Genomic DNA, 27456 nt, shown 5'->3' on the forward strand with positions numbered 1-27456 from the left:
ACTTGACGTCTCCCTATGATGCAGCAGCTTATTGCAAGGTGGGCAACATGGTGGTATCTTTCTTACCTTCCAGAGCTTCAAGGCACGGCCCTCTGGGGAAATTCTTTTCTACTGGCCTGTGCCTGTATTTTAACACCTAGGTCAATTAAACCCAAAATGAAAGTAGGCTATAAACCATGTTGTTTAAACTAACTTGCACAGTAGACTGATTTTCTAACCAGGAATCTGGGATGCCATCCAAGCCACTAATGTATGTTGTGAAAGTCTTGCAAGCCTGTTCAGACTATCCTTTGACCATGACATTGTGCAAGGATGAGTTTTTCTATGATTTCCTACATTGAAGATCATAGGCATTGGAGATCCACTTTCACATCCTGTTGATGCAGCAGAACTCTTTCTTATAATTGGGGCAAGAAGATAAGTTTACAATTCTTCCTCATTAGTTAAGGGGCTGGAAGAACTGAGGTGTGAGGGGTGAGAGGAGGAGGACCCAGGGATGGGAAAGTTAAACAAATTCAGGGCCAGAAGGTGCGAGACTCAATCAGCAGGACCAGGGGGAATGGAACAAGAGGAAAAGAAAGTGTGAGGAAGCTGAAGGGAAGAAAAAATTAAACCAAGTTTAGGGTGAAGACAGTGGGGTTTGAGTTGTTTTTCTTTTAAAAGTTAGAGAGGCTGGAGGAATCCGAAAGGTAAAAGAAAAACAGTAGATTTTTAGCTAAGGCTAGTAGAGCCTCAATAGCGGGACAATGAAATTGGCGGCTTTACTGCACCACTTACTAGTGGGAGGCTTGTTTTGTTATAGGTAACCATTACAGGTCAGTGTTACAAAGAAAGAACTTGCATTTTACAACATCGTGACATCCTAAAGCACTTCACAACCAATGAACTGTAGGAAAATGCGGCAGCCAATTTACGCACAGCAATGTCCCACAAAAGCAATAAGATTATTGATCATTTTTTGTGATGTTGGCTGATTAATGTTTACCAGGACACCGGAAGAACTTCCCAGCTCTTCTTCGATTAGTGCCACGGCATCTTTTACATCCATCTGAGGAGACATATGGAGCTGTGGTTTACTGCCTCATCCTGCAATTTTTAACATTGGAATTTTCATTATAAATGTTTACATAACATTGTAAATGCTTTAATTATTTAAAATATCATTTTCTTTTGAATATTGTATCTAACATGTCATGTGCTGAGTACTGTGATCATACAGGGAAAATGGCCACTAGGGTGAGGTGCTGGCATCTACTGACCTGTGAAATTGGACCTCAACATGAATCATCAGCACAGAGGAGAAGACGGGATGAACAAGACACATGGCATAATGTTTGTGTAGCATTGATCTATTACTCAGCACCAAAAGAAAGAAAAACTTGCATTTATATAGCACCTTTCATGACCACCAGACGTCTCAAAGTGCTTTACAGCCAATTAATTACTTTTTGAAGTGTAGTCACTGATGTAATGTAGGAAACGCAGCAGCCAATTTGCACACAGCAAGCTCCCACAAACAGCAAAGTAATAATGACCAGAAAATCTGTTTTTAGTGATATTGATTGAAGGATAAATATTGGCTAGGACACTGGGGATAACTCTTCAAAATAATGCCGTGAGATCTTTTACATTCACCTGAGAGAGCAGACGGGACCTCGGTTTAACGTCTCATCCGAGAGACCGCACCTCCGACAGCACAGCACTCCCTCAGTACTGCACTGGAGTGTCAGCCTGGATTTTTTGTGTTCAAGCCTCTGGAGTGGGACTTGAATCATCAGCAGAGAGAAGGGGAGAAAATAGGATGAAAGAAAAAAAAGACTTGCATTTATATAGCGCCTTTCATGACCACCAGATGTCCCAAAGCGCTTTACAGCCAATGAAGTACTTTTTTTTTTGAAGAGTAGTCGCTGTTGTAATGCAGGAAAGGCAGCAACCAATTTGCACACAGCCAGCTCCCACAAACAGCAATGAGCAGATAATCTGTTTTAGTGATGTTAATTGATGAAGAAGAAACACACGTACAAAAGCAGAATACTGCAGATGCTGGAAATCTGAAATAAAAACAGAAAATGCTGGAAACACTCAGCAAGTCAGGCAGCATCTGTGGAAAGAGAAACAGAGTTAACGTTTCAGGTCGATGACCTTTTGTCAGAACTGGAACAAGTTAGAGATGTAACAGATTTTAAGCAAGTGCAGAGAAAGGGGGAGAGGGGAGGAAAGAACAAAAGAGGTCTATGATAGGATGGAAGGCAGGAGAAATTAAAAGACAAAAGGGATGATGGTGCAAGGCCAAAGGAGATGGTAATGGGACAAGTAAAGAAACAAAGGAGGAGTCTAGAAGAGGAAGAAACACGGCGTAATGTTTGTGTAATAACAACAGAAAACGCTGGAAAAACTCAGCAGGCCAGGCAACATCCGTGGAGAGAGAAATAGAGTCAACGTTTCGGGGCAAACCCTTTGTCAAGACTTTATTTCGGATTTCCAGCATCTGCAGTATTTTGCTACTGTAGTAATGTTTGTGCAACCTTGATCCTAATTTTTAAAATACACACACTCCTTACTATTTTCATGCAAAAAAAATGCCAATGGTGAGTCAGGTGCTGCTGGTGCTGGCCCCGCCCCCTTGGGGGGTACCCCACGGTTTGAGCGACAGCCGTGGCCCCGCCCCCTTGAGCCCCGCGGTTTGAGCGACAGCCGTGGCCCCGCCCCCTTGAGCCCCACGGTTTGAGCGACATCCGTGGCCCCGCCCCCTTGAGCCCCACGGTTTGAGCGACATCCGTGGCCCCGCCCCCTTGAGCCCCACGGTTTGAACGACAGCCGTGGCCCCGCCCCCTTGAGCCCCACGGTTTGAGCGACAGCCGTGGCCCCGCCCCCCATGAGCCCCACGGTTTGAGCGACAGCCGTGGCCCCGCCCCCCATGAGCCCCGCGGTTTGAGCGACAGCCGCAGCGGTGCGCGGGGCAGGCCGGGAACAAAACAAACCCCCTCAGCTCGAGCGAGCGAGCGGGCGGCGGAAAGCCACGGCGGCGGCGCGGGAGGCTCGGCGGACACGGCTCTGAGTGTTTGACACGGTAAGCACCCCGGGCTTCAGCCATTGCTGACGCGGTGTGTGAGCTGGAGGAGGGCCGCCTTTTTCACCTTGGGCCTCGCCATCCTCGGGTCCCCGCTCGCCGACTCTCCTCAAGGCGGTGCGCCGAGCTGGCGTTCTCCCCCTTTCCCTGGCGTTGGGACAGGCCCTGAGGCCTCGGGGCTGGCGTGTTGTTTTCTCTTTCTCTCTTCCACCTCTATTACTCCCGTGCGACTCCCTCCCCCTGCTGTGAGGCAGTGCTGCGCAGGGAGTGGGTGAGGCCTTCCAGGGACTGGACTGAGCTGGGCAGAGCCGCACGCACCAACAGGTATGTGTGCCTGGCCTGGTCTGGTCTGGTCTGGCCAGCTCGCCCCCCAGGCTTCGCCTCAACAATGGCCCCATTCGGCCTGGGGCACATCGTAAGCGGACCCGGCCATGCCAGCCAGGCTGGCAGCAGCCTGTGCTCAATGCCTTACGCTGGAGCAACACACATTGCAAACGTGTGTGAAATCTGTTTGCAATGACTTTTGGTACAAAAGCACAGATACTGTGGATGCTGCAAATCTGAAACCATGCACTTTTGAGTGCCTTGAAATGGTTTTCTATTTAAAAATTATGCATTGCCTATTTCACTTTTTCCTCTGTAATTCAGTGCTGTTTTCTAAATGATAACATGTATTTGCAATGATTCATAACACTCAGTACAAAAACAAAATACTGAGGATGCTGCCCCAGCATCTGTCTGTGCACCCCCTTTAGGATTGTACCATTTAGTTTATATTGCCTCTCCTCATTCTTTCTACCAAAATGTATCACTGCACACTTTTCTGTGTTAAATTTCATCTGCCATGTGTCTGCCCATTTCACCAGCCTGTCTATCACTCTCCTCCTCACTGTTCACTATACTTCCAAGTTTTGTTTCATCTGCAGATTTTGAAATTGAGCCCTGTACACCCATGTCCAAGTTATTTAATACATATCAAGAAAAGCAGTGGTCCTAGAACTGACCCCTGGGGAACACCACTGTATACCTTCCTCCAGTCTGAAAAACAAACATTCACCACTACTGTTTCCTATCACTTAGCCAATTTTGTATCCATGCTGCCACTGTCCCTTTTATTCCATGGGCTTCAACTTTGCTGGTAAGCCAATTATGTGACGCTTTGTCAAACGCCTTTTGGAAATCCATGTACACTACGTCAACCGCATTACCCTCATCAACCCTCACTGTTACCTTATTTAAAAAAAACTCAATCAAGTTGGTTAAACACAATTTGCCTTTAACATCTGTGTTGGCTTTCCTTAATTAATCCACACCTATCCAAGTGACTGTTAATTTTGTCCCTGATTACTGTTTCTAAAAGCTTCCCCACTACCTAGGTTAAACTGACTGGCCTGTAGTTGTTGGGTTTGCCTTTACACCCTCTTTTTTGAACAATGGTGTAACATTTACAATTCTCCAGTCCTCTGGCACCACCCCCTATCTATGGAGGATTGGAATATTATGGCCAGTACCTCCTCGATTTCCACCCTCAGCATCCTAGCATGCATCCCATCCACTCCTAGTAATTTATCTATTAGTACAGCCAGCCTTTCTAATACCTCTTATCAATTTTTATTGGCCAAAGGTGGGTATATGGAGTTAGGTTGCAGATCAGCCATGATCCCATTGAATGGTGGAACAGACTCGAGGGGCTGAATGGCCTCCTCCTGTTCCTATGTACAAATGAAATCATGTCTGTCCTGAAATACAAGATTTGTACAAAGTTCTAACAATCTATTAAAAATCCAAGCAAGTAAGCCACAGCACCTCAAATGTCTGAAATACTAAACAAAAGTGAATGAGTGTGTGTGGTGAGGGCTCAAGTTGTAGTAGACTTTGTTCCTAAGTTCAAAGCTGGAAATGCTTTAAATCGCTCTGCTCTTGTCCTGCTTCTGCCTCCTCTTTAATTTAGTTGATCTACCACCACCCAAATGTTCAAAGCTTTGGTGCTGTACATCAAAAAAAAACTTAAGTAAAATTGCTCAAATTTTAGTGGTGAATTATTACTGAACTATGCTTCATAGTACAATGATTAATAGCATTGTGGCCGTCACTATGTACACTGAAGAACTGCATTATTGTGTATAGTTCTATAATTTTAAAAAGTAAACATCAGAATGTCGCATTCACTAAGCCTCTGACCATAGATTCTGAAAGCAACGTTAAGGCATTATTGTGGAGTTACACATTTAACAGAGCATGAAAGTTACAGATTTTTGTAGGAAAAACCTTTTGAGTGCCTTTGTAACCATCCTATCAGTTTGAGCTCTTGTTGTTTTGACATGGATTTAACTATTAAAACAATCACAAGCCAGCACGACTTGACAAAAGTTCCATGTGTGTACTTGTATTTTATCAGGGTTTCTTGGATATGCGGCTCTTGTACCTTCTTAAACTCAAAATATATGTTCCACAAGTGTGTAGAAATCAAAGTGTATTAGTTCAGTAAATTTTTCTAAAGTGGCTTTTCTAATAACATTTCCAATTTTTATTGACAATATGCAATTGCCTATCAGTTTCGCAGCTGTATCTTCTCCCACATCACTCCAGCATACAGGAATTACCCATGCCTCTGTAGTGCTGTGGATACTGAATGGCACAGGTAACCAAGCTGGTGCTGAATTTGAAGGTTTATTGCATTTTTTAAATAGCGAGGTTAGGGAAATATATAGCAGATGGTACAAACTGCCTCCTACAAGGTGAAGGGAGCACAAGTAGTTTACCATCTTGAAATCCTGAGCTAAAATTTGTTGGAAATTAATCAGAGAAAACTAATAGTACCAGGTGGCAAAGTAAAATAGTAGACTTCCAATAAACTCTCACTTGTGTGCTGCTGGCTTTCTGTGCAGATCAATCCTTTGTATCCAGGTTTAATTACATTAAATTGCCATTATAGGGACAACTGTGCTGAACTAGGCATTTAAAAAATGAATATATGATACAGTAATGAAGTTGGCGGTTGGTCGAAGTGTAAAATTGCCTACTATGGTCAACATCAACTTATTTAATGTAAGGTTTGTATTGATAGCCAGCGGATGGGAGTTAATGTACTGTAAGGCAGTAAACTCCTGACCTAGAAATTATAAGGCAGAGAGTTAATACTTTATTAAATTTGCAAGCTCAAAATAAAATGTAAATTGTCTTTCCTTCAGGTACTTAGGCTACTAGGTTATTGAAGACGGCAAGGAGGACAAATAATGGGTGTAAAAACTTTTACACACAATTCTCCAGTCCATGGTCAAGAGCTTCTGGGAAAGTTAAACAAACTCCGTAATGAAGGCCATTTCTGTGATGTGACAATTCGGGTCCAAGACAAGGTCTTCCGGGCCCACAAGGTGGTCCTCGCTGCTTGCAGTGAATTCTTCAGGGCAAAACTTGTCAATCAATCCGATACAGATGAGTGCATTTTGGATTTGAATCATGTCACTGTTAGTGGGTTTTCACCATTGTTAGAGTATGCATACACTGCTACACTTGCCATTAATACTGAGAACATTATTGATGTCTTGGCTGCTGCAAGCTATATGCAGATGTTCCACGTAGCAAACACCTGTTCAGAGTTCATGAAATCAAGTATCCTGTGGAATACAAGTGGTAATCCGCCGGGACCAGTTCCTCCACTCCCTCAAGAGAACAGTGGCACTTGCATCATTCAATCCCATGATGACAGCCTATCGCCTGTATCATCAGAATGTAGTTCTGTTGAAAAAAGTAAGCCCAGGGAGTCTCGCAGAAAACGAAAAAACTTCATAATGATATCCCCAGAGAGTCCCACCGAATCAGCTGTTCAGCCCAACTGTTCGCAAGTTGTGAACCCCTCTGTGACCTTTTCTGACAACAGGACCCAGCAGTCTGTGGACTCGTCTTTGTCATTTCAGTGGACATACCCTTTGGGTGCTGATCGCCGGACCCAAACTGAAAAAACAAAACAAACAGAAAGTGTTAGGATCTTGGAACAGACCATAAACACAGAGGCGACAGGAAGACTAGCTGAGTACACTGCTTGTGAAAGCACAAAAGCAACATCACCCCCAATAATAGAAGATGACGTACGGATCAAAGTTGAAAGGTTAAGTGATGACGAAGGTCATGAAGTGGTATCGCAACCTGTCAGTGCTTCCCAGAGTTCACTTAGTGACCATCAAACTGTCCCAGGAAGTGAACAGGCTCAGGAGGATTTATTGATCAGTCCCCAGTCTTCCTCTATTGGTATGTACTACTAAACTTTTACCCTTTGTTATATGTACCAGGTTTAGTAAGCCACTATGATAAGGTAACACAAAATCTCCATGTAATCAAACTTTTTAGAATATTGAATGCCATATTTATGCCCTGGTTCATGTGACTGGGATATTGATTTGTGTTCCAGAAAGCGGCGCTGGTGTAATAGTCCGTTAACTATACTTAGTTGCTTTTGTTTAGTAAGGAAGAAAAATAATTTGTATGTCGAATGATATTAGTTAATGGTAGAGTATGAGAATTTTCTTTTCTGGTTTATCTACTATACCTCCATTTTATCTGACCTCGTCTTCCTCCAAGTCAGCTGGGGTGACAAGTGAGCCCTTTGTTTTTGTCACAGTGCTGTTAGCTGCCTGCGAAATTGGGTCATGCTGCAGGTGTCTATGGATCTACAGTTGCTGCCTGGTCATCCTGCCCACATTTTAAGCAGTGACTGCTGGGGAAGTGGGAGTGCTGCTCTAGTTGAAATTTTAACTAAAAATTCTTAAGAATTATTTTACCATTTAAAAAAAAATCAAACTTAATTAAGCTATACTTCTTGCAATCATGTTTTTACAAAAAAAGGTAGTTATGAAACTGAAATGTTAATCACTTTTCACTTGAATTGCATCTTTTCCTACCTTTTTATTTGTATCTAAATATTTGTTACCTGCATTTCTGCCCATGTTGTTTCAATCTTTTTCAGCTTGCTTTCCTTTTTCATCCTCCCCTTACATCATCATCTTCCTCTTACTAGAGGGCAGATTGGAAAATAGAGATCCAGTATTAATGCTAATACTATTACAGGTCTCTCAATTTTGTACTCTTCTCTTCCCTTTTTGGTTTTATTTTAGTTAGCTAAGCTTAAAATGTACTTGTTTACCACAGATGTAAATTGTTATGTGGCGGTTATTAAACTGGCACAGTGTGAAGTTCCAATTACAAAGCACATTGTCTTTAAAAATGTTTGCTTCCGTTGCAAAATGCATGTACAGCAGTTGAGACTTGAATTGTAAGTTGGTATCTTGTTAAATGCTCAGTGTCATTTCCCTTTCTCTTTAAACAGGTTCAGTAGATGAAGGAGTTACAGAAGGGTTACCAACACTCCAAGGTACTTCCAATGCCAACAATCACCCAGATGATGATGATAGGTAAGCAGCATATCAGTATGTATTAAAGTTTTTCAGTAAATGAATATACAGTGACTAGAGTAATCTGATGAGATGCAGTGGCAATTAGTGGTTTCTAAACTGGAAAAAATGCAGTTGGCAGTTGTGGAAAAGCTCTGTCTAAAAGCCAGTTTTACAATGTGTTCAATGGGAAAAGTTTTATGGCTAACATCTATACTTATGGTGACAGAGGGCTATGGCTGCTCACAACTACTGTCCCAGTGGAGATTTTATGTGGCCAATCCAAGCCATTTCCTTGTGCGTTGTAACGTATCTTAAACTCCATCCCCCACAAGAAAGGTAACACATTAGCTGCAAATCTGATGTACCTACTGTCATTCCCAATGAACATTTCTTATTGCTAGTGGATCTTCCACAGCATTGCTCACGATACATTTCAGTATGTGCTGTTGCACAACTACAGGAGTGTTATACCATGGAAAGCACAGTGTATATATCTTGTTAGCCCTTTCCTAATGTGCATAAAGCGACATTTTTAGGAATGCTGTGTTTAATCTAGCCTGACTCATTCGGACAACAAAATGCACTTGCTGTAGGGAAGTGATCTAACAGGTAATTAGGTCATTTCTAAGTAAATTAGAGGCTAATTACTCGGGGAAGTTCATCACTTGATTGCCAGCTACTTGCAAATCCCTGGATTCATCCCTTGTGGAGAGACCAGATAATCAAGGTCAGAATAAAGTGGCAGCCTTTCTTTTTTTTTTTAAATTTAAAAAAAAAACTGTTAATGGTTTGAAGTGTGATTGGGGTTAAGATAAAATATCATCTCTCCTTATAGTTTAGGGAGTGTGGTGCCTACGCAGTTGAAGGCACAGCTGCCAATGGTGAGGTGAAGGGGGAAAGGGTTGCAAAAGAGACCAGAGTCAGAACAGTGGAGAATTTAGAGATGTGGGAGACAAGTAAGGGTTTTAAATTTGAGGCATTAGTACACTGGGAAGTCAATGTAGGTCAGTGAGGACAGGGGTAAAGGGTGAGTGGGACTTGGCACGGGATAGGATACAGGCAGCAAGAGTTTTGGATGAGCTGAAGTATATGGAGGATGGGAGGCCAGCCAGGGGACAATTCTAGTAATATTGCGTCTGGAGGCGACAAAGACTTGAATGAGTGTTTAACCAGCAGCAGGTGGGCTGGGGTGGGGGGGATAGACAGGCAATTCCGTAAAGTTATTAACTAATTTTTATATATGCACGTAGTAGGCCAGTGCATATAAAATGTAAAGCTTGTGCTAACTGCCTTCAGGATGCATCAAAATGATTGTTGGGCTGGGGAATGCTTGCATTACATGTGTGGTCTATTGGTTTTTGGTAATTCAGTTAGCATATTGGATTTGCCAGTAATTTCAGTACAGGAAACTTTGGTATGTCCGGAGGTTATATGTCCGGAATACTCGATCTAATGGCAAAAATCAGGAGCCGTTTGCTATAAGTTTTTTTTAGTTCTCGTTGCTTTTTGTTCCCCAGTCAGGCACTGCAAGGTCTGTAGCTATAGCAACAGCTTCAGCTAGAGACGCTTGCAGCTGCAGCCGACTGTTTAGAAGCTGTTGCTAAGCAAGTGTTTGTTGATGAAAACCTCCGTATGCTTCAACATTAACTTTGTATGTCCGGCAGTTTTGATAGATCGGCAACAGCTCGGTCCCGTCGGTGCCGGATATCACAAAGTTTCCTGTATATTACATTGATAAAACATCTTCAGAGATTGTTGCTATAGCACGTCACAGCTATGAAGTTGGACCAGGTATATAAGGTACAAATAATATTTCAATAGTAGTTAACACCTGATTTCAGTTTGATGGGACTCAGTCCACCTTATCTAGTAGCCCTTCTCTGACATTATGCCGGAAATGTGTGTTGTTTTGGAAAGTTGGGAGTAAACCTGCTACAAAGTGATAACTAAGTGTCAAAATATATTCCTAGTTCTGTAACCAATTAGTATGCAGTGTAACACTTATTTCATAGCTGCCATATATTGCACAGATAACACAGGTACTTGATCAAAGTGGTTGCTCTGTTGCACTGCAGGGAACTCTAGATAAATGTTCTGTACTTCAACAATAAGATCAAAGGGTTTATTCAGCTCTCTTTTGCGTGGTTATCATTTTAAATTGAAGTTCTCTGATTTTTGTAGATTGGAGAGTGGACAGTACTCATACCAGCTGTACATCAACCCTTCCACGAGTGGCACGGAGCGACCCAGTCCAAATGGTCCTGATAAACCTTTCCAGTGCCCTACGTGTGGTGCTAGGTTTACTCGCATCCAGAACCTCAAACAGCACATGCTTATTCACTCAGGTAAGCATTGATGTATAAGTTTTCATGTTCATACAGGAAACTTTGTGCTATCCGGCACCGACGGGACCGAGCTGTTGCCGTTCCCTCAAAACTGCCGGACACTCCAGCGTTAATGTTGAAGCGTACGGAGCTTTTCATCTCCGTATCTGACAACAAACACTGTTGCTTAGCAACAGCTTCTAAACAGTCGGCCCGTACCTTGGAAGCATCTCTGTAGCTTAGCAACAGCTTCAGAGAGACTTTGCAGAGCCTGACTGTTGAAAAAAAGCCACGAGAAGAAAAAAAAAACTAACAAAACGGCTCCTGATTTTTGCCGGTGGCTCGAGCTTGCCGGACACTTAGCCTCCGGATAACACAAAGTTTCCTGTATTTACTTGCTGTGTGTGTGGACGGCTGCAGGCTTAACAATTTCCATGGTTGGAATAATCTCCCAAGTTCTACCTCCGTTCATTTTAGATATACACGTAGTGGCCCCGAATTTCCGATCGGAGGCTTCCTGCGTGCGGATGCCTCCAATCGGAAAAAATCTACGCACTTTCCTGCTGGCTCCGTAGGTCCCGAGACGTCCGATCCTGGGCCTCTGCTCTACGAAATGCACAGAGGGCCAGATATCCTGGGGCGCATGGGGTTCACAGCGTCCCTGGGATCACGTGGGCCATGGGGAACCAATCAAAGAAGGGAATCCCCATTCAAACTTTTGACTGGTCCGTACGGACAGATGTGTCAAAAGTATGAATGGGGATCACTAAATTAAATATTTTAAACAATTAATTTTTAAAAAGAAAATAAAGTTTTTTACGGGGCTAAAAATAAACTTTTTTAAAAAGTATTTTTCAAATTATAAATGAGTGAAATTTTTTATTTTTTTAAAAAACTTTTATGCTAGTAAAAGCAGGCCTTGCACGCACTTTTACCAGTCGTAAGATTTTTAAAGGCTTTCAGTGGGCGGAAGTTGTGCAGAAAACGGAACTCTCTTCCCGCGGAGGTCCTTTTCCCGGGCAGGCGGAGCATCTGGCAAGAGGTTTCTTGACAGATCGCAAGTGCTGGGTTTTAGCGCATGCGCTTCGCATACCTGAAACCGGCACTTGCAAGGTCCTTACAGGTGTGTGCACACCCGTAGGGGTCGGAAAATCCGGCCCAGTATCTTTTTACCTCCCAAGTCTTCCTTCCTGTGCTTGTCAATGAACTAATAATACAAAATATCATATGTATGAAGCTGGCTAATATAATTGGCCATTTGATTTGGTTGCTTTTTGACTATACTGACTTATTGAAATTAATCTGTGTGCAGATCCAAAATACTGTGTTGGAAAAGATAAAAGATTATTATCTCAATTATTCAAGCACCATAATTAAAGCAATTACTACATTAAGTACACGATATATACATTTATTACAATAGAATATTGTAGATTGTTACCAGAGAGTAAGTCAGAGGTCCAGTGAAACCCAAACATTCTGGGAGGATTCTAAAGTTCATTTAGATTGTAGCCACAAAGGAATTTATAATTGGAATTGGTGAGTATATTATGGCAAAACCTGCTAAGTAACCCTACCTTTCAAGAAGACTAGTTCTTCAAAGGGATTCAATAGCGTAGATACAGAGAAACTATTTCCTCAATCCAGAATAAGAGGGCATAATCTTAAAATTAGAGTTAGGCTATTGTGGAGTGAAATTTGGAAGTACTTTTTCACATAAAGGGTAGTGAAAATCTGAAACCCGCTCCACCAAAAGGCAGTGGCTGCTGGGTCAATTGCAGTTTTCAAGACTGAGATTGATAGATTTTTGTTAGGTAAAAGTATCAATGGGGTTGTGCATTTTGAAGGAAGATTGTCACATGATGGTTTTCACACGCCTCCTTAGGGTGGAAACTGTATGGTGCTAAGGGATGCCTAGTGTTGTATGTCAGCTTGACTTCATTGGTAGCACAATCAGCTCTGAGTCAAGTAGTGAGGTCAAACCCTATTCCACACTTCAGTATAAAATCAAGACTGATTCTTCAGTGCAGTACTAATGACTACATTTTTCCTTGGGTGAAATAGTAAACCCAGGCCATGTCTGCCTGTTTAGGTGGGCTTTAAAGATCCTATGGTACTTTTTGTCCTGGCCAACTTTCTTCCCTCAACCAATCCTACAAAAATCCGATTAATTGGTCACTCATCTCATTGGTTTGTATGCTGCGCACAAAATAGCTGCTATGTTTGCCTGTGTTTCAAAGCAGTTCATTGTATGTGAAGTGTTTTGGGACACTTGGCGATATAAGGCACTACCACGTGACATTAATGAAGGTCTTTTTTTAAACGTAAGTTATGTTAATTTTAGCCTTCTGTGAATAGAAAATGGCATAATATGTCACTCATCATTCATTGTGATCTTTTTCAACAAAAGATCTAATACTGATGTCACAGAGTTCACTGGAAAATAATACTGAAGCTGTATTCATGAGTCTGTGCCACTTTGATGTTCATGTTTGTTGTCCAACATTAGTGGATTTCAGACTACTTCATGTCTGATTCTAATTTGAGAATACTGAAATTGTTCTGTTTATTAATAGTTAAAGGCAAGTGAGTAATGCGCAAGACTAATAGCTATGAGTACCCTTTATAGCATTCATTATTGCATTTCTGCATCTCAAGTTGTAATTTTAGAATTGAGAATAAACACATTCTAGTCTGCTTCAAGTAAATGGTTCCAAATATGAGTTCACAAACAAATCAATATTTAATTATGCCCTGTTCTCCGTGAAGTATTGTATGCGCTTAAAAATATTGTGGTCTTATCTGTGCAGTTTAATTGTTAAAATTTTCCATTTTGAGCATTTATGATCAAGCATAAGAATTTGCAAAAGATTGAGGAGAATTTAGAAGGTCGGGAGCGAGGCAGCAGAGTGGTGAGATTTCAGTGTTCCGGAGTATAACTCCTCCACGGATGAAGGTTCTGTCACTGAAGGTGGAGCATACAGAGCGTGATGCAAAGGCAGCCAGAGTTTGAAGAATGAAAGGTCTGTTCTGGCATATAGGGCAAGATGAAACAAGATAGTCAGAGCAGCATGTGGTGTTCCTCATTTGTGAAACACAACTGACAGATTTTATTTGATGATTGAAATAGTTAGTTATGTTTTGAATGTTAACTGTGATGCTTTCCAGCACAAAGTACTTTCATTTCTAAGCAAATGTACGATCAGATTTCCTTACCGAAGGTAATGGTGGTGGGGCGATCCTTACATTTTTCTTTTTATTCATTCATGGGATGTGGGCGTTGCTGGCAAGGCCGGCATTTATTGAGAAGGTGGTGGTGAGCCGCCGCCTTGAACCGCTGCAGTCCGTGTGGTGAAGGCACCCCCAAAGTGCTATTAGGGAGGGAGTTCCAGGATTTTGACCCAGCGACGATGAAGGAACGGTGATATATTTCCAAGTCAGGATGGTGTGTGACTGGGAGGGGAACCTGGAGGTGATGCTGCCCATGCCCTTCTAGCTGGTAGAGGTCGTGGGTTTGGGAGGTGCTGCAGAAGAAGCCTTGGCGAGTTGCTGCAGTGCATCTTGTAGATGGTGCACACTGCAGCCACGGTACGCCGGTGGTGGAGGGAGCGAATGTTTACGGTGGTGGATAGGGTGCCAATCAAGCGGGCTGCTTTGTCTTGGATGGCGTCGAGCTTCTTGAGTATTGTTGGAGCTGCACTCATCCAGGCAAGTGGAGAGTATTCTGTCACACTCCTGACTTGTGTCTTGTAGATGGCGGAAATGCTCTGGGGAGTCGGGAGCTGAGACACTCACTGCAAAATACCCAGCCTCTGACCTATTCTTGTTGCCATAGTATTTATGTGGCTGGTCCAGTTAAGTTTCTGGTCAATGGTGACCCCCCCAGGATATTGATGGTGGGAATTCGGCAATGGTAATGCCATTGAATGTCAAGGGGCGGTGGTTAGATGCTCACTTGGTGGAGATAATCATTGCTTGGCACTTGTGTGGCGTGAATGTTAACTGCCACTTATCAGCCTGAATGTCGCCCAGGTCTTGCTGCATGCGGGCGTGGACTGCTTCATTATCTGAGGAGTTGCGGATGGCATTGAACAGTGTGCAGTCGTCAGCGAACATCCCCACTTCTGACCTTATGATGGAGGGAAGGTCATTGATGAAGCAGCTGAAGATGGTTGGGCCTAGGACACTGCCCTGAGGAACTCCTGCAACGATGTCCTAGGGCTGTGATGATTGACCTGCAACCACCACCACAGCCATCTTTCTTTGATAGGTATGACTCCAGCCAGTGGAGAATTTTCCTCCCAATTTCCATTGACTTCAGTTTTACTAGGGCTCTGTGATGCCACACTTGGTCAAATGCTGCCTTGATGTCAAGGGCAGTCACTCTCTCTTCACCTCTGGAATTCAGCTCTTTTGTCCATGTTTGGACCAAGGCTGTAATGAGGTCTGGAGCTGAGTGGTCCTGGCAGAACCCAAACTGGGCATCAGTGAGCCAGTTATTGGTGAGTAAGTGCCGCTTGATAGCACTGTTGACGACCCCTTCCATCACTTTGCTGATGATTGAGAGTAGACTGATGGGGTGGTAATTGGCCGGATTGGATTTGTCCTGCTTTTTGTGGACAGGACATACCTGGGCAGTTTTCCACATTGTCGGGTAGATGCCAGTGTTGTAGCTGTACTGGAACAGCTTGGCTAGAGGTGCAGCTAGTTCTGGAGCACAAGTCTTCAGCACGATAGCCGGGATGTTGTCGGGGCCCACAGCCTTTACTGTATCCAGTGCGCTCAGCTGTTTCTTGATATCATCACGTCAAGTGAATTGAATTGGCTGAAGACTGGCTTCTGTGATGGTGGGGACTTCAGGAGGAGGCCGATATGGATCATCCACTCGGCACTTCTGGCTGAAGATGGTTGCAAACACTTCAGCTTTGTCTTTTGCACTCGTGCTGAGCTCCACCATCATTGAGGATGGTGGTATTCATGGAGCCTCCTTCTCCCGTTAGTTGTTTAATGGTCCACCACCATTCACGACTGGATGTGGCAGGACTGCAGAGCTTTGATCTGATCTGTTGATTGTGTGATTGCTTAGCTCTGTCTATAGCTTGCTGCTTCCACTTTTTAGCGTGCATGTAGTCCTGTGTTACATCTTCCCCAGGTTGGCACTGAATTTTTAGGTGCGCCTGGTGCTGCTCCTGGCATGCTCTTTTTCACTCCTTATTGAACCAGGGTTGGTCCCCTGGCTTGATGGTAATGGTAGAGTGAGGGATATGCCGGGCCATGCGGTTACAGATTGCGGAGGAATACAAATCTGCTGCTGCTAATGGCCCACAACGCCTCATGGATGCCCAGTTTTGAACTGCTAGATCTGTTTTGAATGTATCCCATTTAGCACGGTGGTAGTGCCACACAACACGATGGAGGGTGTCCTCAGTGTGAAGACGGAACTTCGTCTCCACAATGATTGTGCTACCAATGCTGTCGTGGACAGATGCATCTACGACAGGTAAATTGGTGAGGACGAGGTCAAGTAGGTTTTTCCCCCCCTTCGTGTTGGTTCTCTCACCACCTGTCGCAGGCCCAGACTGGCATCTATGTCCTTCAGGACTCGGCCAGCTCGGTCAGTAGTGGTGCTACCGAGCCACTCTTGGTGATGGACATTGAAGCCCCCCACCCAGAGTACATTCTGTGCCCTTGCTACTCTGTGTTTCTTCCAAGTGGTGTTCAACATGGCGGAGTACTGATTCATCAGCTGAGGGAGGGCGGTAGGTGGTAATCAGCAAGAGGTTTCCTTGCCCATGCCTGACCTGAAGCTATGAGACTTCATGGGATCTGGAGTCAATGTTGAGGACTCCCAGGGCCACGCCTTCCCTGGTGGGTCTGTCCTGCCGGTGGGATGCTGATGGAGGAGTTTGGGACACTGAAAGGTATGATTCTGTGAGTATGACCATGTCAGGCTGTTGCTTGACTAGTCTGTGGGACAGCTCTCCCAATTTTGGCACAAGTCCCCAGATGTTGGTGAGGAGGACTTTGCAAGGTCGACTGGGCTGGTTGTGCTGTTATCATGTCTGCAGCCGGTGCCGAGGTCAATGCCGGGTGGTCTGTCCGGTTTTATTCGTACTGTTTTTCATAGCTTTTTTTTTTTTTACAACTGAGTGGCTTGCTAGGCCATTTCAGATGGCAGTTAAGAGTCAACCACATTGCTGTGGGTCCGGAGTCACATATCGGCCAGACCGGGTAAGGACAGCAGATTTCCTTCCCTAAAGGGCATTAGTGAACCAGATGGGTTTTTACGACAATCCGATAGTTTCATGGTCACCATTACTGATGCTCGCTTTTTATTCAAGATTTATTTAATTAACAGCTGCCATGTGGGATTTGAACTTGTGTCTCCGGATCATTAGTCCAGGCCTCTGGATTACTAGTCCAGTAACCTAACCACTATGCTACCGTTCCCTGTATCTGGAAATTTTCATTTAACCTGTTAATAAAGTATAACTTAATTAACTGGGAACATGGTGATATAGTTGTAAAATAACAAATACAAAGGGGTGCAATTTGTGAGTTTGTTAGATGCAGTACTATGCCACATTGTCTAATGTTTTATGAGTGACTACCTTTCAGTATTTTATGTTTAATATTTCTTACCAAGTTACAACTTGTCACCGGAGTTTGCAGTGGGTATTTACAGCGAATAGACAGCATTCACTGTTATTACCCCTTTGAAACTGACTGCACTGTGGCATCACCACCTTACCCCCCCCCCCCCCCCCCCCACCCAATAGTCGGCAATCAGTATAATCGAGGAAATTTGTGAAACTGACAAACTTGGGATTTTCCGCGGTAATATCGCTGTTTAATACCCCATTAAAAGTTAGACCTTGTTGGATTAGGTGTAACTGGGGTTTTAACAATTGTATTGATTGCTAAACAAATGTTATGGCCCTGAAATTTTAATTTTGTGGGGTTTCAAATTTCTCCATAATGAAAATTACAATTTTTAAGAAACGTACTTTTATTTTTAAAGTTTGTTCATATTTATTTCAGAATTACCTTTTTCCCCACGTGAGAGCCCCAATCTTTGTTTTGCGCTTGAACATTTTTTTAAAAAGTCAGAATAAAAGGAGCTGCTTGACTTCCTGGTTCCCTGTCTGAGAATTCTGCATTGTGATTGGCTGCTTAGACAGCTTGTTGAAGTATGGAATTCCCACTACACTGAGCTCAGTTGCGCGTCAAAAAAGCCAAACTTCTCGCCACTGCGATCGCGCGATCTTTGTCGGCAGCTTTCTTTGGGGTCAGCGGCGACACCTTTGTTTCACCGAGTATATCTAATTCCAATATTTCTGGTATTTGAACTTCAATGCACCAGTTTGCAAAGCCCACAGATTTAGATAATTAAACCATGTTGTCTCAGAACATGATGGACCTTGACAACCTAGTGACAAAAAGGTAGGAGATTAGTTTGCTTAATTAGCAAGTTCCCAATTTAAGATCTGGCATCAGGGAGAGGTGACTGCCAGAGGCTAAGTAATATTCCCACAGTGAGAAAAAACTATTTTGACAGCTCTTAATGGCCAGATCAATAATGCCAAGGACTGGGAGCAGGTTACAGGCCTGCTCTCAAATGTGGTTTAGTACATGGGGCAGGGAACTAATTGCTGCATGGTAACTAAAGCATTGAACAGTGGAAGGCTAATGCAATAGTCAGTACCGACACTTGTAAAATCAGGAGGTTAAAATCCGAAACTTTTCAGTAAGAAAGATTATAGAACTCTCGCATGTTTTTACCCTATGTTAAAATAATGACAATCACCGAAGTCCCAAGTGAGAATCCAAATGTAAATTGCAGTTAAAGATAAAAATGGCTTCCTAATCAATGAAAATATTTTGTATTAGTCATTGTGACAACTTGAATAAGGCAGGTAATCCCTATACCGAAAAATTATTTGCTATATAACACTTTCATGGCTGTCAACTGTACTGCGCTAACCTCTAAGTTGTTAAATGTAGAGACAAAGTCCAAAACTTTACTTGTAAATATTTGATTTTCCTGTAAGAATGATTAAATATCTCTTTAATTGTGCAATTTCTTGGGACAAATTATAAGTCTTAGTTTTTTTTTTATATAGGATATAGGACATACTTTACTTCAGTAGGGCTTGGAAGATAATGTGTACTGTATTGTGCTGTACTAATACAGGTACACTACCCTTTATCCGAAAACCTCGGGACCAGCCGTGTTTCGGTTTTTGGAAAATTTCGGATTTCGGAAGGTATTTTATAAGACCTGGGAAATTTGTCGGGGGTCGGGGTCGGCGGGGGGGGTCGGGGTCGTGCGCACGACTTACGCTGAACGAAAACACTTTCGGTTTTCAGAAGTGCGGATAAAGGATACACTATCGCTTATCCGAAAAGGTGGGGGTCGGGGGGGGCGGGGAGAAAAGAATATCGGACAGGCCGCTGTATTGTTGGGTTCACTCTCCCGGTATACCTCCTTCACAACTGCCAAATATCAAAGAGAGCAGCAACTAGCAAAGAGAGCAGCAGGTGCACGTGTGATAGCACTGAGACACAACTGACGCCTCACACCTGCGTGGGTCAAGCATCGGCAGCGTCGGGTCATGTTTTGCGCCACTTTCGGTTTTGAGGTTTTCTGTTTTTGGAAGTGCGGATAAAGGCTATCCCTTATCCGAAAGGGTGGGGGTCGGCGTCGTGCGTACGGCTTACTCTGCCCTGCTCCGCGTAAGTCGTGCGCCACTCTGGTCTTGTCGTGCGCACGACTTACGCTGAACGAAAAAACCTTCGGTTTTTAGAGGGTTTCGGTTTTCGGAAGTTCGGATAAAAGGTAGCCTACCTGTATCACATGTTTAAGATGAGGAGGTTGCACTTACTGCCACTTCGAGCATGCTCCCATGGAGCCATTTCATGACATTTACTTAATTTGGGAGAAATGGCAGAATTGTTTTCCCTTTGCTGGCTTAGATTCTTCTGCCATCTCGGCAGCAGTTCTGCAGGAGAGCAACTTCCGTAGCTGAGTGAAGTTGTGCATTTATCATATGTTGTACAGTGGTTTTCAACTGAATTAAACCTTTCCTCTCTACTAGTAATTAAAAGGCACCTTCAGCAAACAATGTATCCCAATTGGTTGCTGATTTCTAGTTGCAAATGTTAGATAAGTGGCTCTACCCCTCTGCTGCTTAATGATATTGTTGGTTGTTAGTAAATGGGTTACATAATGGAACGTGTTTCCAAATGTTACAAATCAGTGGTGAAATATTGATTGTGGTCTTATTCCTTTCTCTGGAACTGTACATTGGGTTACAGAGAACAAAATTAAATGAAAAGAAGCAGATTTAATCTATCATTAATGAGTTTTACATAAAAAAACAACCCTGGTGCACGTTTACTTAGTTAAGACATAGTCACGCATAGTATGCTTTCTAGCCATTGCAAAATAACTCTTCTTTAGCACATCTAGTAAATTTCTTTATGAAACACCACAGATGGGCGTGCTTGTATTTTTTTCCTCCTAGTTTATTGCCAGGAATTTGATTAATGTTTGAGGGTAGGGAGATGGCAGCACAAAAAAGTATACAAATTCAGTTTTACTAAAAGCCCATTTAGATTACAAAAATAATAATTTGTCTCAATTTCTAATACCTGTAGTTTACATGTAGGGAGTATATTTATCTGGTTTCAGGAACATTGAATGTTTGATGTAAGCAAGTAATTCCTGTTCACATTAAATACGTTGTCTTCTGATCGTAGAGTAAAATTTCACTGAACAACAATAGCTGCATAACCTTTCACTTTTTTTGGTGTTCAACATACAGATTGTTTATAATACAGGAAACTCTCGCTTTACCGGCACCTAAATAACCAGAAATCTCTGTTAACCGGCAAAAATCAGGAGTAGGTTCAGGTAGGTTTTACTTCATATTAGTGGCTGTTCCTGGATCTGTGGCCGTGTAACCGGGGTTCCTGCACCTGTTGCCGTGCAACAGGGATGCTTGGTCTGTGGCCGGGGTTCCTGAACCTGTTGCCGTGCAACAGGGATGCTTGGTCTGTGGCCGGGGTTCCTGCACCTGTTGCCGTGCAACAGGGATGCTTGGTCTGTGGCCAGGGTTCCTGCACCTGTTGCCATGCAACAGGGACGCTTGGTCTGTGGCCGGGGTTCCTGCACCTGTTGCCATGCAACAGGGACGCTTGGTCTGTGGCCGGGGTTCCTGCACCTGTTGCCATGCAACAGGGGCGCCTGGATCTGTGGCCGTGTACGGGGCTCTCGTACCTTTTTAACTATACCTCTCTGTAATCCGGACTTTTTGATAAACCGGCACCACGCCGGTCCCGTCGGTGCCGGATTAAAAAAAAGTTTCCTGTACTGCAGTCTATAGAAATGCTACCATTTACCAGACTTGTACATTAATCAGTATTTAGTTATAGTTTTTTTTCTGATTCTTGCCGTAAGATGAGCAGTTTGTGTAGTTTATTGATAACGGGAACCGAGAGACTGAAGTGTAGCTACACCTTTTTAGAATTAAGTTGGATATTGGAGATTGAAAACATTACTGATTTATGTTTTTAGGTATAAAACCCTTTCAGTGTGACAGATGTGGAAAAAAGTTCACAAGAGCATACTCCTTAAAGATGCACCGTCTCAAGCATGAAGGCAAGCGATGTTTCCGATGCCAAATATGCAGCGCAACTTTTACTTCATTTGGGGAATATAAGCACCATATGCGCGTTTCGAGGCACATTATCCGAAAACCAAGGATCTACGAGTGCAAAACATGTGGCGCCATGTTTACTAATTCTGGAAACTTAATTGTGCACCTGAGGAGCCTGAACCATGAAGCATCTGAACTCGCGTCCTACTTCCAGAGCAGGTGAGGTATAACCGTGGAATATTTGCGCTTAAAAAGGAGCAGCCTGGTTGTAATGGACTCGTATTGGTTATTGCAGGAATGATCTGCAGTTAAAAATCAATATAATGTTTATTAATCGTAGGAGGTCTTTGAGATTATGGAAGTGTTTAATAGGGTAGATGTAGAGAAAATGTTTCCACATTGTGGAGACCAAAACTAGGGACCGTAAATATAAGATAGTCATTAATAAATCCAATAGAGAATTCAGGAGAAACTTTTTTTACTCGGGGATTAGTTAGAATGTGGAACGTGCTACCTGAAGGAGTAGTTGAGGTGAATAACATATAGATGCATTTAAGAGGAAGCTAGGTAAACACATGAGGGCGAAAGGAATAGAAGATTATGCTGGTAGGGTTAGGAGGAAGCTTGTGTGGAGCACAAACACCGACATGGACCAGTTGGCCCAAGTGGCCTGTTTCTGTGCCGTACATTCTATGTAATTTTATATGTAATTCTTTACTCCAGCGTATAATATATAACTGTATTGCAGTTGATGTCAATGCTGGATAATCTGTTACTGTTTGTAGTTCATAGAAGTGGCCATATTGTTACAATTACTTGCAGCAGAAGTGGCTAAGGGGCATTTTGGCACACAAGAAACCTAGGCCTGAAAATTCGGTTGCTTTGCGCCTCCTGGGTGCTAACGGGGTGCAAAGCAACTAGTGCCCAGGCGCAGCAGTGCCAACACCTCCCGCGAAATTCAGCGGGAGGTTAGCGGCAGCAGTAACCGTTGGCGCTGCGCCGCTGGCGATGGCGTCATCACCGTGCGCAGCGCCGCGACCTTCGGTAGTGCTCCCTGACTTACCGCTGGACGCTATGCCCGATGGGGTCAGGGGGGCCTACCTGCGGCCGGGGCGGCGCTAATTAAAGCCGAGGTGCTGGGAGGATATTTTTTGTTGCTAGCTGCCTGCCAACATCTTCTCTTTCCCCCCCGGTTGCCGTCTCCGGCCTCCTGACCAGCCCCCTGCGGAGTGCTGGCTGCGCTCCGTAAGGGCTCTTTTGCCAGCACTCCAATCCCAAGTGGCCCGGCTGGGCCCCGGGTCGCGCTGTGCAAGGCCCCTCCCCTTTAAGAAGGGGAGGAATGGCCTGCAGTACTGCGGCACGTAGCACTGTGATATTCACTCAGCGCCCCAAGAGGGAGGCGGGGCGCTTCCAGTAGTGCCCCGCTTACATCTTGGGGTGCTACCGATGAATTTCGGCTGCGGGGGTGCTAATTTTTTCAGGACGCTAAAAGTAGCGCCCCGGCGAAGTTAGTGCCCCAAAGGGGGCGTGACTCAGCTTTTCCCCCCTAGTCTCCCGTTTACTGAATGCCAATTTCAGCTGCAGGAAGATACAATCTGGGGATGAAAGCTACCTTCCGCAATGCTATGTGGATATTTGTAGATACTCCAATCCACTACAGCACCATACTACAGTACAGGTTGGACCCCGGTAATCCGGCACCCTCGGGACCAGGCCGGTGCCGGACCATTGAAAATTCCGAACACCTAAAATAACAATATTAGGTACAACCCAAACGCCCGACTCCTTCGGCGCTCGCCCACCCTTCACTGAAACTGCATCACAGTTTACTGTACTAGAAATAACTGGAAAACTTGAAAGAAGTAGATAAAGCATACAGTATAAACACAATACAGGTAAGGATTAAATAAAAAACAATCATTTAATTACCGTGAATACAGCTTTATTTCCACTTACAAAAAATGGTCAGATAAGTTCAAGTCAACTTATATCTGAGTTACATCAGGGATTTCTTCATTGTAGTTTTTTCTGGGGTTTCTTCTGGGCTATCAGCTGATGGGTCATCTGGGTCAGACGAGGTAGAGGCGACCGGATTATCGATGCTCCCTATAGGGCGTTGACTCTTGGTGACTTCCTTCGTAGTGGTAAACCAGTCTTGAAGGCTTGTCTGTCGCATGTATTTCGGTTTTTCCTTTAAGCGCTTCTTGGACCATGTAAATATTCATGACCTGTTGTTCCGAGATGAAGTTCCGTTCTAATCCTTTTATCAGATCTGTTGCTAACTGAATACATTTGTCAATAGAATACCTTTCCTCAATGTCATCCTCATCACCATCATCACATACTTCTACATGTTCATTATTCTGATTCTGTACCATTCTAACAATTTCTTCATCTGTCATCTGGTTTACAACAGGTACATTATGGTCGACACCCACCCAATCATGTAAGTCATCCTCCTCCAAATTGTCCGTCATCTCCAATACTGCAGGGTTGGACAAATCCTTGGCATAATCCATTAACTCTGAAATAATTTGTGCTTCCTCCGAAATGCAAAACCCAATGAAATCGGCTTCATCATTACCATTGTCAAACCTACGAGCTGGCCACAGATTCTGCCACCCATGTTTTAGTGTCTGGAGTTACCTTTTCCCAGGCACGAGCTAGTGACCATACCATATCCTTCATGTTGAAATCTTTAAGAACTTCTGTCAGGTGCTTCCCTCCATGAACGGCCAGTAATATGCGGTGCATTCATTCAGACCTATACTTTGCTTTCATTGATCGTAAGATTCCTTGATCGCATGGCTGAATAATAGATGTACAGTTTGGGGGTAAATAGATACCTGTACTGTTACCTTTTAATAAGATTTTTAGCCTTAGGGTGGGCGGAACAATTGTCCAGAACCAAGACTAATTTACAATTTGGGTCAAGGCCAACACTTTTGCAATGTGCTCGTGCCTTTGGCACAAAATGCTTCTCATACCACTCAAGAAAAAATGCAGTTGTCATCCATCCTTTCTTATTCCCCCGATAAATGACTGGGAAGATTTTAACACCTTTAAACGCACGTGGGTTAACACTCTTTCCAATCACGAACAGTTTGCACCTATGAGTTCCAGCAGCATTACTGCAGCCAAGTACAGTAACACTCTCCTTCGAATCCTTCAAACCGGATGGTGCCTCCTCCGTGTCCATAGCCAACGTTTTCCTCGGCATGCACTTCCAATACAGAGCGGTTTCGTCCGCATTATACACTTGTTCAGGTGATCATTTCTCAGCTGCAACATACCTGGCAAATTCGTCCACATATACCGTGGCTGCTTCTGTGTCTGCACTTGTTTTCTCACCACGCACACGATAAAGACTAATGCTGTGCCTATTTTTAAACCTATGCAGCCAGCCCTGTAAATATTCACATTCATCCTGAATGTTCAATTCTCTGTGGAATATTTTAGCCTGTGCTATAATCACTTCTCCAGAAATACTGCCTGACTCCACACTGCGAAACTGCCGAAACCACTGCATGAGAGCACTCTACACAATAGTTTGCTTACCTTCCTTTAATGTCTTACGTGATTTGATTACCTTTTTACTTTGTCAGCAAAGAACTTGCTAATTTTATCTCTCTTTTTTAATATTGTATACAGTAGATGAGCCGACACTGTACTGATCGCACAAGGCTCTTACTGATGTTCCGCTGTCCAGTTTTTTCAATAAATCAACCTTTTCCAATAGAGTTAATGACACATGCTTACGCTTCACACGATTACCACCACTATCACCACCTCTTGACCTCTTAGGTGCCATATTGAAGGGTAAATAATAGCTAGAAATAAGCACAGACCACTGGGAGTGACGATCGCACATGTAAACCATGTTTGTTTATATCGCGGGAAACGGTGGCGCCGCCGAGCGGCTGCTCCGCAAACTAAAGACCGCCGGTTTCAATTCGTGCCGGACCACTGAAGGTGCCGGACCGTCGGGTGCCGGATTACCGGGGTTCGACCTGTATTGGTTTTATATCTTTTTGACAATCTTTTTCCCACAATTTATCTGCCTTTCTCTCCACCTGCCTTTCTCTCCACCAGCCAGTGATTTGTGCTGGAGTACAGTTTCTGTGGATACCAGCAGCTTTCCCATGAGGCCATTCTTTATGTGCACTTTTGTCTGGAGTTCATGAAGTTGGATACTCTGGAAATTTATTAATGAATCTCATAATCTTCTATAATCAATGTAAAACATTATCAATTTCATGGGTTCCCTTATTTTGTGTGAAACTTTATGGACTCTGGAACTAATCCAGCCCATTGAACAGTTTATAGTTCTATGCATGTGTGCAACCTCGACAGAGGGCTGGATTTTGTCAATGGGAAGCTTTTGGAGGCAGGGCTCCCACTTGTTGGGTTTTAGTCCCGCCTCCATTGACTTGTGACCAATCCACGCTATTTTCCCTTGATTGACCTTGTTAAGCGGGCTCAGCAGGCCAATTAAGGGAAAGCCAGTTACAGGTGACGTCAGCGAGTGCCGTTTCATCTGTCAAGAGCTTTTGACAGATGAAATGTCATCGTTTGACAGCTCTGTGAAGCTGTCAAACACTGACAATCTGTCTTCTAAGTTGAGTCTTTACTCAAGATTCAATTAGAAAGCCTTCCTGACCAGAAAGCAGAATGCTGCAGCTTTTGACAGTTCAGCGGCCATTCTGCTTTCTGTGCCGGTGAGCTGAGGGACTCCCGAGACCTGAAGGGAGGAAGCCTGCAGGAAGAAGTAAAGGTAAGTAAAACTTATTAAAACACTTTACACACCTCACACACTTACCTCTGCACACATGCACCCATTACTCACCTGCACACCGGACATCTCGGCCCCTCCGAACCCCGCAGACCGACGGCCCGCCTCGCTGACCTTGGCGAGGTTCAGAGCCGTCGGGAAGCCCACACTTCAGGGCTCAAAATAGGGATTAGCCAAAAAAACTGCCTGTTAACTACCTGTTAACAGGCAGTTAATTGGCATTAATCCCCTTCCCGCCTCGAGGCGGGACCCGGCACGATTTGGCTACCCGCCTCCTGGCAAGATGGCATGGGGGCGGGTTGGGCACCCGCCCCCAAATTCTGCCATTTTCTCGGCAGTCCCGCCTCCCCAGGGCTGGCAAAATCCAGTCCAAGGTGAGGGTAGCCTGTTCAACCATGAGGGGCATCATAGCCCAGTCAGAACACCTGAATGGCTGGCTAATTTTCTTCACTTTTCTTTGACGGTGTGGCAAAGGAGCTTGATTGGGGTAAGGCAGTGGATGTTGCGTACTTGGATTTCAGTAAATTCTTTGATACAGTTCTTCTGGAAAGCCTGGTATTGAAAATAGAGAAAGCGGGAATCAGTGGGGCTATTTTAAAATGGATACGCAATTGGTTGACTGATGGAACCCAGAGGGTAGTAGTACAGCGGTTGTCATCAGCCTTGCATAATGTTGCCAGTGGGGTCCACAGAGCTCTGTTTTGGGATCTCTTTTGTTTAATATCTTTATAAATGATCTGGAGCTAGGAGTCACCAGCACAGTGGCTAAATTTGAAGCTAATACAAAACTAATAAATGTTGTAGACTCCAAAGCTGAACAGGATAAGCTGCAGGATGATTTGAATGTACTTTGGTATTCAATGTAGAGAAGGGATTACAGGTAGACTATCCTTTATCCGAAAACCTCGGGACCAGCCGTGTTTTGGTTTTCGGAGAATTTCGGATTTCGGAAGGTGGGTCGGCAGGGGGTCGTGCGCACGAACCCCCGCCGGCCCCGACTCCCCCGCGGACCCCCGCCGGCGTCGACCCCCGCCGACCCCGACCGACTTACGGTCGGCGCCGGCGGGGGGGGTCCGCGGGGGGTCGTGCGCACGACTTACGCTGACGCTCGCCATAAGTCGTCGGGGCCGGCGGGGGGGGGTCCGCGGGGGGTTGTGCGCACGACTTACGCTGGACTTACGCTGAACGAAAAAACCTTCGGTTTTTAGAGGGTTTCGGT

At 44.1% G+C, this 27456-nt stretch overlaps 1 protein-coding gene across 1 annotated transcript in view; it reads left to right on the plus strand.

The window, feature by feature from the left end:
* Positions 1-2961: 2961 nt before the first annotated feature.
* zbtb44 (zinc finger and BTB domain containing 44) overlaps positions 2962-27456 on the plus strand; it is a 49908-nt gene continuing 25413 nt past the window's right edge. The window contains exons 1-5 of the mRNA XM_085967950.1: positions 2962-3070; positions 6262-7318; positions 8394-8478; positions 10642-10805; positions 21364-21664. Of these exons, the coding sequence (XP_085824076.1) occupies positions 6307-7318; positions 8394-8478; positions 10642-10805; positions 21364-21664 (1562 nt within the window). The 5' untranslated portion in view covers positions 2962-3070; positions 6262-6306. The remainder of the gene's footprint in view (positions 3071-6261; positions 7319-8393; positions 8479-10641; positions 10806-21363; positions 21665-27456) is intronic.

Source organism: Somniosus microcephalus, chromosome 26, assembly GCF_052327205.1.
Source record: "Somniosus microcephalus isolate GS21.2 chromosome 26, FLI_Smic_1.0, whole genome shotgun sequence".
Taxonomy (NCBI): domain Eukaryota; kingdom Metazoa; phylum Chordata; class Chondrichthyes; order Squaliformes; family Somniosidae; genus Somniosus; species Somniosus microcephalus.